Source organism: Arachis stenosperma, chromosome 10 (genome assembly GCF_014773155.1).
Source record: "Arachis stenosperma cultivar V10309 chromosome 10, arast.V10309.gnm1.PFL2, whole genome shotgun sequence".
In the NCBI taxonomy this organism is placed as follows: domain Eukaryota; kingdom Viridiplantae; phylum Streptophyta; class Magnoliopsida; order Fabales; family Fabaceae; genus Arachis; species Arachis stenosperma.
The window spans coordinates 78245482-78262626 of NC_080386.1; the positions used below are offsets into that span (position 1 = coordinate 78245482).

Sequence of the window (17145 nt, forward strand, 5' to 3'; positions counted from 1 at the left end):
ACTATACATCAACAAAACATACAAGCATCACTTATACAATACATCATTACTAGTCTAGTACATAAAACTATTAACATGATACTATACATAATAAACTATAAGATATCATCGATGGTGGGGATCTTGGTAGTGGAGCCGATGCCCAGTACCACATGGTGGAGGCTGTGTCTGGCGCTGAGGTCGGCTGGGTCGAGGGTCTGCATGAGGTCAGGGCTGTGCAGAATGATCCTGTGGCTGATGCGGAGGCGGTGGAAGAGGTGGGAATAGTATCTTCCGGAGTAAGGAACGGGGGCATACTGGCGCACCTGAGGCAGAGGTTGAGGCAGTGGAGCTAAAGCAGGTGTAACCTGAGGACGGGATGAAGTCAGCAACATACCGTAGTCCACTGACGGAGCTGTCGCATATTGGGCACCCGGTCTCATGCATGCTCTGTATGACGAGCCAGAGCCCAGAGATATTTGTGGCATCTAAGCTGAAGTATGCGCAGGAGCAGAAGGGTGATGAAACTGTTTGATATTCTGCTCCCTGCCAGTCTAGAACTGATTTGCAAGGGGTTGCATTGATGCCTAGTCAGCGATGTGAAGTTGGAATGCATCCTCGAAGAATATCTCATCCACCATCTGCTCTTCCTGATAGCTGCTAAATGGCTCGACATCATGCCAGCCAGGTGGTAAGGTGTCCCAAACGGCCTGATGCTGCAGACCTCCTGAACCAGATGGATCATGCGGTATGAGAGGTGGAGGAAGTGGAGGCGGTGGCGGTGGCGGTGGCGAATCATCGCCGCCTGCTAGGATGTCTCCATGATCCTCATGTCTATTGAACTCAGCCTCCTCTTCCGACCCCACATCCAATCTCTCCCGCCGAGGCCTAACCCTCTCCCTCCTCACCCTTGCGCTTGGTCCACGCTCTCTAGCACCCCTCTCCCTCCTAGAAGATTGCCAGGTGTCCTTTTTAACCTCCTTGGCACGCCTATGACGATCAGGGATGTCCTAGGAAAGGTGGAGAAGGTCCCTCGCTAGATGGCAGTGGACTGGAGATCAGTTGGTAAATCGGCTAGCCTCGGATCATCGAATATGTCTTGGCCTGATTGGTACCTAACCTGACAATCTCCCCGCCACCAATCCCAAATACTCGTAGGTCTGCCTATAGTCAAAACATGGTTGAATGGAGATCATGTGGCCTTCTCAAAGCATGTTGTCCAGCCGGCATACCACTCTTCAAGTCTGTCAGGCCACCACACATCCTCGCCCTGTCCAGTAGATGTCAGGAACTGATGCGAGGATTATTGATGATAAAGAATTTTCACAAAAATATCTCGTTGCAAGTATAGTTCTAAACCAACAACGAATCCTCAAATCAAATTTAATTTTGGTTGTCACAAGTTCAACCCCAATAAAAATAAACCGAAGTATTTGAACCTCGAGTCGTCTCTCAAGGAATTGCAGGGTAGTGTTCTTGTTATTGGTTATGGATTGTATATTTTTGGGGTTTTGGAATAGGGGACAAGAATAAACTAACAACAAAGAAAGCTCTTGGCAATGTATGAGAACTAGAAGTCCTATCCTCATTATCATCATCAATTGTGACAAGAATTGTCCATTGCTCTACTTAGTTAACCTCTAACTATGAAGGAAAGTCAAGTGGATATCAACTTGAGGCCACAAGTCCTAGTCTAATCATAGTGAAAGACTAGCTTTAGTGGCATTCAAATTGACTAGCAACTTCCAATTATCAATCAACAAGAGGGTTTGATAATTCAAGAGTCACTAATTACTCAACACAAGCCAAGAGGAGAAAAATCTACTCTAACATCCTTCCAAATATTTTATCAAACACTTGGAAGGCATAAAAAGAAAGCAAGATAAAATTGCAATAAATGTAAATCTACAACTACTCAAGAGCAAGAAATTAACAATAACAAGGCCAGGCAATTAAACAATAAGAAACATAAAGCATAAATTGCATTAAAGGAAGATAAAAAGAACAAGAGTGCATCAACAAAGATTAACAAAATAAAGGAAACTACAAGAGAAGTAAATTGCTAGAACAAATAAAAGTAAAAAGGGAAATTAAAGCAAAATAAGAAAATGGATCTAGATCTAAACTAAGAACCCTAATCTAGAGAGAGGAGAGAGTCTCTCTCTCTAGAATTCTACATCTCTCCCTAAAACTAAGTTTATGAATGATCCCCCATCGTTTTCACTTTAATGAGGTCACGTGCGAGCATCGACGCGTACGTATCGCTTGACATTTTTCATCCACGTGTACGCGTATGTCACGCGTACGCGTTGCCATGTGACTTCATCTTCCACGCGTGAGCGTATGTCACGCGTGCACGTCGGTGAATGCATCCCAAATCCTTGATTTTCTATGATTTCTCCACTTTGCATGCTTTTCTCTTCATTCCTTTGATCCATTCCTAGCCTTTTCAACCTGAATTCACTAACAAACACATCAAGGCATCTAGTGGAATCAAAGGTGAATTAAAATTAGCTACTTAAAGGCTTAAAAGCATGTTTTTACTCTTAAGCACAAATTAGAAGAAAATCATGAAACCATGCTATTTCCTTGAATAATGTGAGAAAATGTGATAAAATCCCCTAAATTAAGCACAAGATAAACCCTAAAATGGGGTTTATCAGGAACTTGTCGGCATTGGCTGGGGCGCCTGACACTGGCTACTCTCCACTGAACTGGCGCTTCACCCGGTCAACTGGGTAAAACCCGACGATGTTGAAGTAGACGAGGGGGATGACAGACATCCATGTCCCTCACTTTGCCTCCTCGACAAACCATGGCGGGCACAAAGTCTGTAGAGCAGGGCCATCGTACGACGTCCAGACAAACTGAAACAACATTTGTGGAATAAATAAATATTTGATATCCCAGAAGGTAAATAATGTTTCAAACCACAAAATTCAGTAAATACATATATTTATTTAATTTATTCAAACAACAAATTCTATATAAAGGACTAAATTGAAAATTAGGTTTTCAATGGTAGTGCTAACCTCGTCCCAACGTAACTGGTCTATCAATAGACGCCATCGAAGAACTCTCGCCTTGTGCTGGTCACTGCTTTGCTACATCAACCCAATCAACCTGACACCGGTTACAAGAATAACACGAGTTCAATTTACAAAATGTCATAACGAGTTATAAATTCAAAACATAAGCAAGATATAAAGAATAATTACCTCACAGCCATAGGATACATGAAGTGTTGTCGGTTAGGTGGACACCACTGGAAAAATCTCTGGTATATCCAGGACATCAATAGCGGACTTCCGCCGGCGATGTCTGTCGTGCCGCGGTGTGCTGCAGATCATAGAGAATGATATGTCCATGCAAGCACTGCTTGTAGAAATCACAGAAGCACCCCCAACTGGCTCCCCATGTGCACGTAGCCCAAGATGATACGCCACGTCCTGCAGGGTGATAGTGGCCTCACCACACGGCAGATGGAACGTGTGGGTCTCTAGATGCCATCATTCCACGAATGTTGTGATCAGGAAGTTGTCGAATACAAAATCCCTGAGCGTCACCGTGTCGCCGAATTCAGCCTCCCTCAGATACGGGACGATAGCTTCGGGTGGTGGAAGCGTGTGAGTCACTCGCCAGGGAGAAGTAAGTAAGGCTTCTGACAAAAAAAAATATTTCATAATTATTGCTTATAAAAATATTGTATAGGTCCGTCAACATATCAAACTCGCTTAACTATTTTATACATTTTCTTAACAGAATTTTGCACGTATGTACTAACTTAATTTATGTCGACACAACATTTTCCGTTAATATCTACGTACTTAACTAATGCACATTTTCTCAATACGTTGTGTGAAATTAAAACATTCAATAAAATAATTAATAATCTAATTATCAAACTTTAACTTAACAATCTAATATCAAACTTGGATAGTTAATAACAAAATTAATAAATTAAAAAAATGTGTGACCAATAAACTAACCCTAATGATGGGAAACATCTGCCCCATCATTTAAACTCTAATTAATAATTATGTAGTTAACAACTTAATTACCAAAAAATCATAACCGCATTCCTAGAATTATTAGTTACTATCAATAACATGTTCCTAATGATACAAATTGTATTCTAGTTTTTGGGAAGTACCCTAACCATGGTTATACATATATGGGATTACATACACGTCAAGATAATAAAACTAACTGCAAAGTCGGCTGTCCCAACTTAGAGCCATGTCGCGTTCAGCCTGTTGATGTTCCGGTCACGTGCATCTGCATGCACCGTCTTCGTCTAACTCAATAATATGGTCAAAAAGGGATAGAAGAGACGAGAAAGTGGTGGAAAAGTTCGAAATGGGGCCTAAAACCTCGTTGTAAAACGACATCTATATATAGGCATCCCCAGCCTTATTTCGTTTACACTATAAATGAAATATACATGTGTCACGCACATCGGTCTTATCTAGTTTACAGAGTAAACGCGATACGTACAAACTTATCTCGTTTACACTGTAAACGAAATAAGACTGGGAGACGTATTTCTGTAATAATTTTATAATTATTTATTTCATTAAATAAAATATTTATTTAATTTATTTAAATAAAAAATCCTATTATTACAACGAGGCGGCTTTAAATAAAACAGTGCATTTTTTCCGAAAATAATATCTCCACCAATTTTATATTTTGCGTCCTTTATTTGCGACAAAATTAGCATCCGATTTGACAATCCGACCGTAATATTTTCAATTCGCGTTTATCACTATTATTAACAATTTGCGTAGAACTATCCAACACAAAATTTAACACTAATTTCCATGAGATAAATCCTACAGTAAAGAGCATGTTTCTAGTACTAGTAGTATTCCATGATTTCGTTATTCTCTCTCCCTCAGGATTTTTCCCTTTTATTTTGCAAGAAGAAATCTTGTTTGAACCTATTATTTTGTTCCAAAAATGTTATTCTAGTCATTTTAGAAACAAAAATATCTCTTAGAGTTTTTCCTCAATATTCATCATCGTTAATCTTTAAAATTTTTTCTCTAACAATGGATGATTGCAGTGTAAATAAATTTAATCGAAGTCAATTGGCAGTTCTATTCTCTCAAATAACTCAGACAGAAGATATTCCAATCTTGATCGTATTAGTTAAATCTGTTTTATTTGAGTTTTAGAAGTCATTTTGTTGGTTATATTTTGAGTTAATAAATTATTATGTCAATTTAGGTAAATTTAGTTAACCAAAATATTTAGTCATACAGCAGGAGCGAGCTAAAATAATCCTCCGCACAATTTTTCTAATCAAGTCACTATCATAATTAAATGTTATGTATGCGTAGATATAGCATATGGACACTTTACTTTTTAATTAGAATAATCTCCAATTTTAATTTCCTCCATGCACTAATGACTAAGCCATATTTCTACGTGTTAGGTATGGTTATTACCTGCTGAGGCAAACCGCCTTTAGACCCCATGGATCACTATATATATGGCACTTTCATGACACATAAACCACAAAGTACAACCTTAGATACAAACTCCCTATATACGAACTAATCATATGGCTTCTAGATTGGTGATTGCTTTGGCTGTCTTTGCCCTTGTATTGGGGAATGGCAATGCGCAACTTTCCACAAACTTCTACTCTAGTTCATGCCCCAAACTCTTTTCCACTGTGAGATCCACAGTTCAATCTGCCATATCAAAGGAAGCCCGTATGGGTGCTTCTCTCCTCCGCTTGTTCTTCCATGATTGCTTTGTCAACGTAATTTCTAATGCGCCTTTATTTGCTTCTTAATTTCTATATATTTTTTAAACTTATCCCACTTCATGCATGCATAAATTAATTCAATTCATGATTTCATGTACTTGCACTCCTAAGTATACGAATAATTGTGTTATAAGTTAATAATAATTCGGTAATGTTAAGGGAGAAAAAAACAGTCAGAATTTGTCTTATTTAATATTCATTAATTGTCGCAACAATTAATAAATGATAGATAAGACAAGTTATAACTGTTTTGACTAATTTTCTTTGGTTACCAAATATTTTCAATAATATATATACACAAATTTAAATTGTTAACTGTTGGGTGGGATAGATCAGAGTATATAAATCTTATTACGTTATATATATTCTATTTATTTATCATAAAGAGTTATATATTAATTTAGTATATAAATTAAAAAGCAAAATATATAATTACATGAAATGCTTCTCATCATGTACGTACGGTATTCTCAGATATACGAACAAATTATTAGATTATTTATTGGTTACCTACATATGTTTTAGTTCAAAATTATTAAGTGCTATATATTCTGGGTTTTGAAAATTGTTATTGCTATTGGCACTACTAGCAAGCTAGCCATGATGATGATGATGATGAGTATAGTGTTTGTGTTGTTTTGTTGCTTTTCCTAGCTAATAAAAATCGAATATATTGAGACTTTGCTTAATTATTTGAGTATGAAGAAACATGATTTTCAACTCGCTTGTAACTTGGTGAGAAATAATTTGTTGCCGACAAACACCTACTACAAAGAGTTCAACTAGCAAAAATTTCCTTCTCTCCGCGTATTAGCTTTTCATGTCGTCTTCAAACACCAACTATATTCATTTATCTACAAAATTCCACGTGTTTCAGATTAAAGGGATAACAAAAATAAATAAAAGTAACAAATGTTATTTTTCTATGACACAATAAATTAAAATTAGTTATTAAAAAAATATTGATATTATTAAAATAGTTTCTATCCACAAGCTTAAAATTAAACTGAATTGTAGGGATGCGATGGATCGATTCTACTAGACGACACATCAAGCTTCACCGGAGAGAAGAACGCAAACCCAAACAGGAACTCAGCCCGTGGATTCGAAGTGATTGACGCCATCAAAACTGCCGTTGAGAAAGTCTGCCCTGGTGTTGTCTCATGCGCTGATATCCTCGCCGTTGCTGCCAGAGACTCTGTTAATATCCTTAAAGGCCCAACTTGGAACGTCAAACTTGGAAGAAGAGACGCCAGAACAGCCAGCCAGTCCGCCGCCAACAACGGCATCCCTCCACCCACTTCCAACCTCAACCAACTCATCTCCAGGTTCAGCGCTCTCGGACTTTCCACCAAGGACTTGGTTGCACTAGCAGGTACCCTAAGATACATTTAATTCAATTCAATTTTAACTTGTCTTCAACTCTAAACCCTAAATCCCAATTCATGCGTGGTGGTAGGCGGTCACACAATTGGACAAGCAAGATGCACTAGCTTCAGAGCGAGACTCTACAACGAGAGCAACATAGAAGCTTCGTTCGCCACAAGCAGGAAAACCAACTGTCCCAGAGCATCGGGTACAGGGGACAACAACCTTGCGCCGCTTGATCTCCAAACACCCACGGCCTTCGACAACAACTACTTCAGGAACCTTCTTCAGAACAAGGGGCTGCTCCACTCCGACCAGCAACTCTTCAACGGTGGCTCCACCGACTCTATAGTCAGAGGCTACGCCTCCAACCCGACCTCATTCTCCTCTGACTTCATCAGCGCCATGATCAAGATGGGAGACATTAGTCCCCTCACTGGATCTAACGGTGAAATCAGGAAGAACTGCAGGAGGATCAACTAAATCATATACATTATTAGTAACTATACAATAAGTTGTTAACATGTTTTGAATTCTCTTCTTGTTTCCCATTGTTATTCATGTGTCCACTGTCCCTTCATTTTGCTCCTTATGTTTAGTTTTTTTTTTTTTCGGATTATTATTGTTATATTAATTAAGGCTTTATAAGCGCCCAAGAGGGAAGGGAGTGGTTTTATTTGATTTGATCTACAAATGTGCTCTTCATATTCCTTTTATAGAAATTAAGTGTGGTATTATTAATTATTCTGAAACCTGTAACTTTATGGATAAAATTAGCAGGTGTTTTGAAACTCTTTGTAATTTAATTTTTATGGCAATTGAATTCAATTTGAGTATTTGAAATAAAAATATTTAAATTAATTTAGATAAAATTTAATTTAATTTTATTGTTTTTTTTAAATTAATTCCAACTTAAATAGGTGTGGTTTAAAATTTTATTTTATTGAAAATTCACTTAAAACTTAAAATGTCTTTATAATATAATTACTTTTTTTTTTAATTTTTTTCATATATTTTCTCTCAATGCTTTCCATCTTTTAATATACATTCTCTCTTCTCTTACCACCTTCATTTCATTTTTTTTTTTTTGAACTCACTTAATATAATATATATCTATTTTTTTTTGAAAGGTCTACGATGTTGATCTAAAAAAAATATCTACATGTATAGATTTTATGTGTTAAACTTAGATTAATAACACTAAACATTTGTCAACACATCTGAACATTTCAAGTGAAGTTGTGTCAATCATTGCACTAATAAAAAATAGCATAATTTTATTCCATTTTAACAACATGAATTAGTTGCTATAATTTAACATTAATAACTAATTTTTTTTACTTATTATGTCTTTCAACAAATTATTTTTTGATATTTCATATTTGTTTTTTGTTGTTGGTTTATTCTTGGAATCAACCATGAACACTTATTTAATTTTTTAATCAATAAATATTTTTTAAATTTAATCTTTTTAGATTAATATAATTTTGTTTTTATAAAAGAAGTGAACAAATTTTAATTGAAAAAAATTTAATAGGTTCTTGACTTTTTTATTCGAAGATATTTAAATATTCGAGAATTTGAAAATACATTTAAGTCACTAACCTTTTCAAAACTTGGACATATCGATCCTTCATGTTCACTTGGGTCTGTCAGACCCAACGAAAAAAAATCAAATGTGACTCCCGTTGTATTGACCTGGTTGATACAGATGCACACGTGAAAAAGTTTTTAAAATAAGACAAATTACACCCAGGAATCGATGTGTCCAGATTTTGAAGAGGTTAGAGATTTAAATATATTTTTAAATTCTCAGAGACTTAAATGTCCGTAGCCCAAAAAGTTATGGATCGATTTGTCATTTTCTCTTATTATTTAAATATAATGTTATATTAATAAAGAATAAAGTTGTTTATTATAAAACTTTAATTCATTTGATGAACATTCCAAACACTGTATATTTCGACTAAATATCAAGCAACGTGTTCTACAGTCGATTCTCCATTTTTTCCAGCAAACTTTGTAAAGAATTTAGGAGTTTTGACTCCCCTAGAGAGTTTAACCTACAAGACATAATATGAAAAGAGGATATAAAATAAGGTTGATTTGTCACCCCTTGATAAACCCCATTTTTAGGGTTTATCTTGTGCTTAATTTAGGGAATTTTTATCACCTTTTTCCACATTTATTCAATGAAATGGCATGATTTCATGATTTTCTCCTAATTTGTGCTTAAGTGTGAAAACATGCTCTTTAGGCCTTAATTTGCTAATGTTGATTCACCTTTGATTCCACTAGATGCCTTGATGTGTTTGTTAGTGAATTCAGGTCGAAAAGGCTATGAAAGGATCAAAGAACTGAAGAGAAAAACATGCAAAGTGGAAAACTCATGGAAAATCAAGGATTTGGAATGTATACATCGACGCGCATGCGCAATAGATGCGCACGCGTGGATATGGAGTCGCATGGTGACGCGTACGCGTGACATACGCGTACGCTTGGATGAAAAATGTTAAGTGACGCGAGTCGATACTCGCACGTGACCTCATTAAAGTGAAAACGTTGGGGGCAAATTCTGAGCTGCCCAAGCCCAAATTCAACTCATTTTTTGAGCCTATTACATGTAGAATTGAGGAAAATGGAGGGAGGATCATTCATACACTTAGTTTTAGAGAGAGAGATAGAATTTTAGAGAGAGATGCTCTCTCTAGAATTAGGGTTTTTATTTTCCTTTTAGATCTAGATCTACTTCTTCTTCTTTTGCTTTAATTTTCCTTTTTTCTTTACTTGTTCTAGCATTTTACTTCTCTTTTAGTTTCCTTTATTTTGTTGACTTTAGTGCATGCACTCTTGTGTAGATCTCCATTTTCCTTCAATGCAATTTATGATTTTCATGTCCTTTTATATTTGCTTTAGTTTTCTATTATTGATTTCTTGCTTTTGTAGTTATAGCTTCCTTTAATTCTTGCAATTTATGATGTTTACTTTTATTGCCTTCTATGTGTTTGATGAAATGTCCCATTTATGGTTTAGATTTTTCTCCTCTTGGCTTGTGTAGAGTAATTAGTGACTCTTGAGTTATCAAACTCTCTTGTTGATTGATAATTGGAAGTTGCTAGTCCATTTGAATGCCACTAAAGCTAGTCTTTCACCATGATTTGACTAGGACTTGTGGTCTCAAATTGATATCCACTTGACTTCCCTTCATAGTTAAAGGTTAACTAAGTGGAGTAATGGACAATTCTTGTCACAATTGATAAGGATAACAAGGATAGAATTTCTAGTTCTCATTCCTTGCCAAAAGCTTTCTTAGTTGTTAGTTATTTTCTTTTGCCATTTACATTTCTTGTCTCTTATATCAAAAATCCCAAAATATACCTTCATAGCCAATAACAAGAACACTTCCCTGCAATTCCTTAAGAGACGACCCGAGGTTTAAATACTTCGGTTTATTTTTATTGGGGTTTGTACTTGTGACAAACAAATTTTTTATTAAGGAATTGTTTGTTAGTTTAGAACTATACTTGCAACGAGATTTCATTTGTGAAATTCTTTACCGATAGACAATTTCTCTTCATCACCCTTATATTTAACCCCAGTTCTATTCAGGACTTGCTCGACAACTTGAGTTATATTTTGGCCATAAGCCTAAGCAACATTGTTTGCTTTGGCTTCATTTAATACCTTTTTTGGGTATTCTCTCCTATTAAACATTAAAGGAGGATTATTAACGTGAACCCCTCCCGATAGTTGAATTAAAGATCGATTAAATGCTCCTGTAATATCATCGACTCATTGAGTAACTTTCTCTATTCTAGCATTGTTATTTTCTAACATGGAGTTTAACACCATAGTCATCTATTGAGTAAGCATATTTACTAAATCGTGATGGCTATCCTCAATCTGTTATCTAAATATGGCCAACAATTTGACCGTATTAGGCGATGATGTCCCGACAGAAATCTGCTTTGACATCTCTGGAAATATAGAGGTACGTGTCCCTCCTACCGGCACTCTAGGTACCTCTACGCCTTCTGTTGAAGTGACATTCGAGGTAAGAATAGGTTGTGGCATGGAAATAGATCCTAGATATGGAGGGTTATTCATTTAGTATTGATAGGAATTGTAGTTTGCCATGCCAGGGTTATAATAGTATGTCCCTATTAAGGGATACCCTGGGAGTGATATTAGATTATACAAAGGGTTATTCCTTATGATATCACCTCTTATATTTTCTATATTAGAATTTTTTATAGGTGAAGAATAATTTGGGAACAATCCATATGGAGGCCATGTGACGGGTACAACCGTTGGGATCCTTTCTGTGACAACTGAAGTTGTTTGTTGATAACTTGGGGTACCAATCAATGGAACAACCTCTATCTCAAGACCTCTTGTAAAATCTCCAATATCATTTTTGGACATATCTTTCGAAGTTGAGGCTCTATCAAATATTATTAATTTGTCATGCATAATTGCATGCAAATTTCGACACATTACTTAACCCAAGATCCTACTGGGCGTGCCTATCTGTTTCACTCGATTTCGGTATGTTTCGACAGGATGTCGAATTGAGATTGTATCAAGATCTTAATTCGGGGAGCAGATACGACTTCTTTAAAAAAGAGTGGGCTCAACCCAAAAATTACTTAATAAAAAGTGTCAAAGTAGCTTGTGTCGAAATTACTCATGAAAAATTTATGCTGAATAAAGTAAATGAATCAATGACTTAAATAAAGAAAACTCAACAAATGAAAGTGTAAAAAATTATAATAAAAATAGACTAACAACAAAATTGCAAAGAAATGAAAGAAAATGAATCAAATAAACAAAAGAAAATAAATTAAAAGTTGACTTCTAACACTCACATGCACTTGTACTCTATGTTCATCCGTTGCGTCACTGAGACTGAAAATTTTTATGAGTTTATGTGATAATCTAGTGTTGCCAATTTGAAGTCCTTCTTTTCTTCTGAATTTCTTCTATTTATAGACTTCAACGGTGGAGTTTCTCTTGAAGAATCTTGACCACTACCTTAGTTCCTCCTTTTTCTCAAGCCATGATCTTACGTTGACCACAAAGAATCTTCATATGGTGCCCCCACATTCTCTTGCCTTGTCCTTCAAGCCTCATGTTCTTGCATTGTGCCTGCATTTGATCATGTGTCGTCGACCCTGATGGATTCTCGACTTACTTTGAACCATCAATCTTCAAGTGTCCTTCGTTTTTGTAGTTGAAAGAGGATTTCTATTACCCAAGTGACACTTGTTAAATTTTGACTTCTCATGAGTCAAACCTTTATAGGTCAAAATTTATACCAACGAATTGACCCTTAAAACTTATCTTTTTAAAAATATAAAATGACGTTTTATTTAAGCCCGTGCCATTCACGTGTCTTTTCAAATTTTCAAAAAATGGTTACAAGAAGATGAAATGGTTCATGCATTTTTAGGAATGTGCAACGTTTTCAATAGGCTTTAATGGGCCTTTATTCCTTCAAAATTCTTTTACATTTTTTAGGTCTTATTACCACTCAATACTTTTCACCTTTTAGAGACATTTCATTTCCAAAAATATTCTTCTTTCTTCATCTTCTTCAACACCTTTCTTTTCATTTGCGTATAAAGCCTCTCATTCTTCCATGGCCTCTCATTCTGGTATTCATTTTAGCAGTACACCAGCCGTTAGCGCTGCATCATCATCATCCACCACCATTGCTGCAACTACCACAACTACCATTCCTGTCACCATCTTTAGTGTAGGAGCTACCATGGCTTCTTATCTACCTGCTTCCACTATTGCTGCCATAGCTGCTACGGCTACTACTGCTGCTCCAGGTGGAGCTTCTGCTAACCACTCCTCTTCTTCCAAGGAGGATGATGACGATGTTTACATCGTAAGACCTCCACCTTTAGTGGCCAACGTGTTGCAATTTTACAATGCTAATGGGACCTCGAGAGATTCTAATCCGGACGTAGAGACCACTACCTTATGGCGTAGCTATATCCTACTCCCTTTTTAAGTTTCCAATGTCATTTACTTCTATTTAGGTCCACTCTCAACCCTAGAACAAATAAAGTCGATTTCTTTTTTCTTTGCATCTCCTCCCGTACACCTTCCTTTACTTTTTTGTAAAAACGTCAAAACCACGTACTTTGCTAGTCGAGTCTTCAGGACTGCACCTCCCAAAGAGTCAAGCTCATTATTTTTTTACTTGAATGTCAAGGCTCTCTCCTATTTACAAATCCCTTTGTAAGTATCTAGGTATAGTGTCTGCTTTTCGACTATCCACTTATGACCTATCTTATATTGCTCTTTTACTTTTAGCTAGTTTGTATTTTTGGTGTCCGGCCACAAACAATTTTCATTTTCCTTATGGGACGATGAGTCTGACCGTGATGGAGATTTCAGCTTTGACTGGTCTATCTTCTGATGGAGAGGATGTCTGCTGGGCAACCCCATGTCCTTAAGACGTCTTTGACATCAATTTTGACTAGACTTCTATGTCAGATTTTATTCGAAACAACATGGGTTCTGAGGGAGACCCTATTACTGACAGTGAGCATATTGCTTTCCTGCTTTTATGGCTCAATGCTTTCATATTTTTGTCCCAAGTCGATCTAAATTCAAAAAGGCAACTACCTTCCATTAGTTGTCATGCTTCACCACAAAAAACATATCAACCTTTCCTCTCTTATTTTGAGTCACTTGTATAAAACACTCTTTTTGGTAGTTAGCGAGATTCGACGAGGAGAATCATCGATCAACCTCTTCGGTCCCCTCGAGGTTGTTAATTTATGGCTTAAGTTTGTGTTTGAACCTCAACTCATTACCCCTTCTGAATTTTCAAAAACTCTACTTAAAGGTATTCGATTATCTTCTCTTTCATGGTTGAAACCAAAGGGCATGTCATCCGTTGATACTTTTTGCCATTTTATTAAACATTTCTGTAATATCAAAAGCGACGATGATTCGACTTATCATCCCAATCCTCTAGCCTGTCAAAAAAGTAACGTCGGATACCTTCACTCTCTCACAAGTCTCAAACCTATAAATCAAGAGATTCTTGATGAATTGTGGTCGAAAACCCTTATTCCACAAATTCTTTCTATAGGACTTCCTTGTGAATTGACCATAGCTCTTAAAAAGAAACCCGTCACTTACTCCCCTCAATATGTGTCGAGACAATTTAGCCTTGCATAGGCATTACCTTTCCTTTTTCCACTAGAAGCTGGAGCCCAAATGGTTCACTATGAAGTGTCGGACTTGTATAGTTCGACCGAATTCGGGACTTGAATCACCAAAGAGTAACCATCTAATACCAGATATATGACCTCAAATTCTACTTTTAAAATGTGGCTATTTTACAGGATAATTTTTTTGAAAATGTTTGTTGAATAAACACAATAAGTTATACAAAAATGACTAATAAGAGAAATATAAATAAGGATATCAAAATATTCACAAGACATATCATACATCAAATGGTAAACAATCATCAATAATATGCTTATAGATCTGGTTAGTTTACACCTTATATAATAAATATGTACATATATAAACATACGACACCCCAGAATATGGCCCATATAAAAAGTGTCTAAGCTAGCGCCCAAGCTAGCCTAACATCTCTAAACTCAATTAATCTCTTTTATATACTAACAAAAATGAGAGACTACTCTATGTTTATGCTCAGCTAGAATGTCATAAAAAAAAGTGCTACCTCATGCTCCCAAACTAGAGTCACACCATCCCTGTTAAGCAGACCCCCGTGTGGCCCACCTGCAGACTGGTCGCTCCTCGAAGAAGGCAGCTCCTTTTCCTCTGTGTCCTCTTCCTCAGACTCCTCTAGAACCTTAGTATCGCTAGACAAACTACTGCTCTCATTCCCATTTACCAACAAAGTTACATTGGCATAGATAAAAACCAGCGCCTCATTTAGTGAACTATACTGGGCCTGTAGCTGCTTTGCTGGGAAGAGTGGTGATTGTGGCTCTAGAGTATATCATATTGGGAGATAGCTCAGGTACATACACATCATCTGGATCAGGCACAAATACCGCCTGATTGACTAGTTGAGCTAGAATAGGCTGATTGGGGAAAGGCTGATGATGAACCAAAATTGATACACTTGTAATATTGGCAAATGAACCAAATCGTATAAAGTAATACCATGGTGAGTGAATATCATTCCTACGAGAATTAACGGATTGAGACAAGCAACGTCTAATTATATCTCTAATTAGATCAATCACATCTTGGCAAGAGACAATTGGTTTGTGACTTTGAGAGCAAGTGAGAATTGATTTTTTTATTAAAGGGAAAGTAGGAAATAATTCAGGATAGGGAATGTTAAAGGCGCCGAGGATGCTAAATCCCTTGGGAATAATAATAATTAAATTTTCAAAACTTTGGTTCATGCAAAAATGAATCATAACAAATCATTTATAATCAAATTCCAATGCCTTAGCAATCTAATTTCTCTAAACTTAATTAATCGCCAATGTCTTGATCAATTAATCAAGAGAAGATGTTAAAAACGGTTTCGATTTTAAGCCACAGAATTTTCAAAGACTATCCCTAGATGAATTAAATGTCACATATTCAAGAACTAGTTCTAAAATTAGTGAAGATTACGAGAAGAATTTCAAGCTAATTTGAATATTCAATCTCTTGAAAGTAATAAAGAAATCCAAGACATATTAAAATATCTCTTAATACTCTAATAATTATTGATGAAGAACAAAACTCAATCTTAAAAGAGGAAAGAAGCATGAATCAAAATAAAGAAAATTCTTGCATTATTAATCTATAAAAATAAAACAGATCCCCTAATCTTACAAGAAATTGTCAGTATAGTGAGGTTCTAAAAATTAGACCGACCATCAAACCGCTCTAGTCACTGGTTCACTAGTCTAATTGGTCCAATTGTGGTTCAACTGAAAAAACTGTTTTATAATAATTAATAAATAAATTGTAAATAAACATCCTAAAACATAATTATAGTCTAATATAAACTTTCAAATATCTTTCTTCACAGATAAGTCACTTATGAATTGGAAAACTATAGTACTATTCTTAACTACCTGAACAAACTGAAAAACCTCTGACTCAATCTCTTCGACTGAATTAGCTTTCATTGTTGCAACATACAACATAGAGGCATGCTTTCCAAAGCCACCAAACATAAACAGTGGGACCTATAGATGCAATCAAAAAATAATAAGACTAAAATTATGATCCCATAAATAACAAGCACAATGGCTCAAAGACAAAACAAAATTTTTTAGAAACTATTCAATCTGGGCTAAATAAAATATAAATCAATAATTCATTAAATTTAGATTCATATTCAATTAGTTATAGGTTCATATTTTCTTCTTCTATCAATCACAGTCTAAACACAATTTCATTTACATCAGCCTAAAATGTATTAAGGAATTATGACACAAACAATATGTCCAATTACCTTAATTTTATCTTCCTCTTCCCGTGGAATATTAGCATAGCCTCTAGAGACCTGAAAGTATATTATGAGATAGGAATAAATTATTGAAAGTAAAATAAATATTTAAAAAACGAGACCAATAAAAATCATTTCAGAAACATTAAGCGGTGAAATGAACAAGTATGTAGCAGTACAAAACTTCAGCACAAATAACATAGTACAATTTTTTCTACTCATCAAGATTTTCAACACAATTTTAACAAAATCTTAGTATATTATAACTAGCAAAAAAGAATGTATTTTTAGCAAGGAATAGAGGAATTTCACATTGTATGTGTACAGTAACCAAGGATGAATCCCCCAATACATTCAGAAACATAGACACAAATTTTAACCGTGTATGTCATCAAAATCATGGTCTTATTCACTGGTCTTTAGTTGACTATGTCATCGATACTAAGTAATTTTTTATCATAGGATGCCAAGTTTCTAAACTGGCATATATTTAAAATAATCTCTTTAATTGGTTCTAAATCTAGTACCACATAATTTGCCAAAAATATTTACATTG

General features: G+C 35.7%; 1 protein-coding gene across 1 annotated transcript; it reads left to right on the top strand.

Moving 5' to 3' along the window:
• Positions 1 to 5514: 5514 nt before the first annotated feature.
• Positions 5515 to 7870, top strand: LOC130954134 (peroxidase P7). The gene is made up of 3 exons (XM_057880870.1): positions 5515 to 5752; positions 6776 to 7133; positions 7218 to 7870. Exons 1-3 carry the CDS (start codon positions 5549 to 5551, stop codon positions 7607 to 7609), a joined length of 954 nt encoding a protein of 317 aa, XP_057736853.1. The 5' UTR covers positions 5515 to 5548; the 3' UTR covers positions 7610 to 7870.
• The last annotated feature ends 9275 nt before the right edge of the window (positions 7871 to 17145 follow it).

Coding starts and splice junctions, on each gene's coding strand:
- LOC130954134 (XM_057880870.1), top strand. CDS start 5,549: ATGGCTTCTAGATTGGTGATTGCTTTGGCTGTCTTTGCCCTTGTATTG. Junction 5,753..6,775: donor TCCATGATTGCTTTGTCAAC/GTAATTTCTAAT, acceptor ACTGAATTGTAG/GGATGCGATGGATCGATTCT. Junction 7,134..7,217: donor GGACTTGGTTGCACTAGCAG/GTACCCTAAGAT, acceptor GCGTGGTGGTAG/GCGGTCACACAATTGGACAA.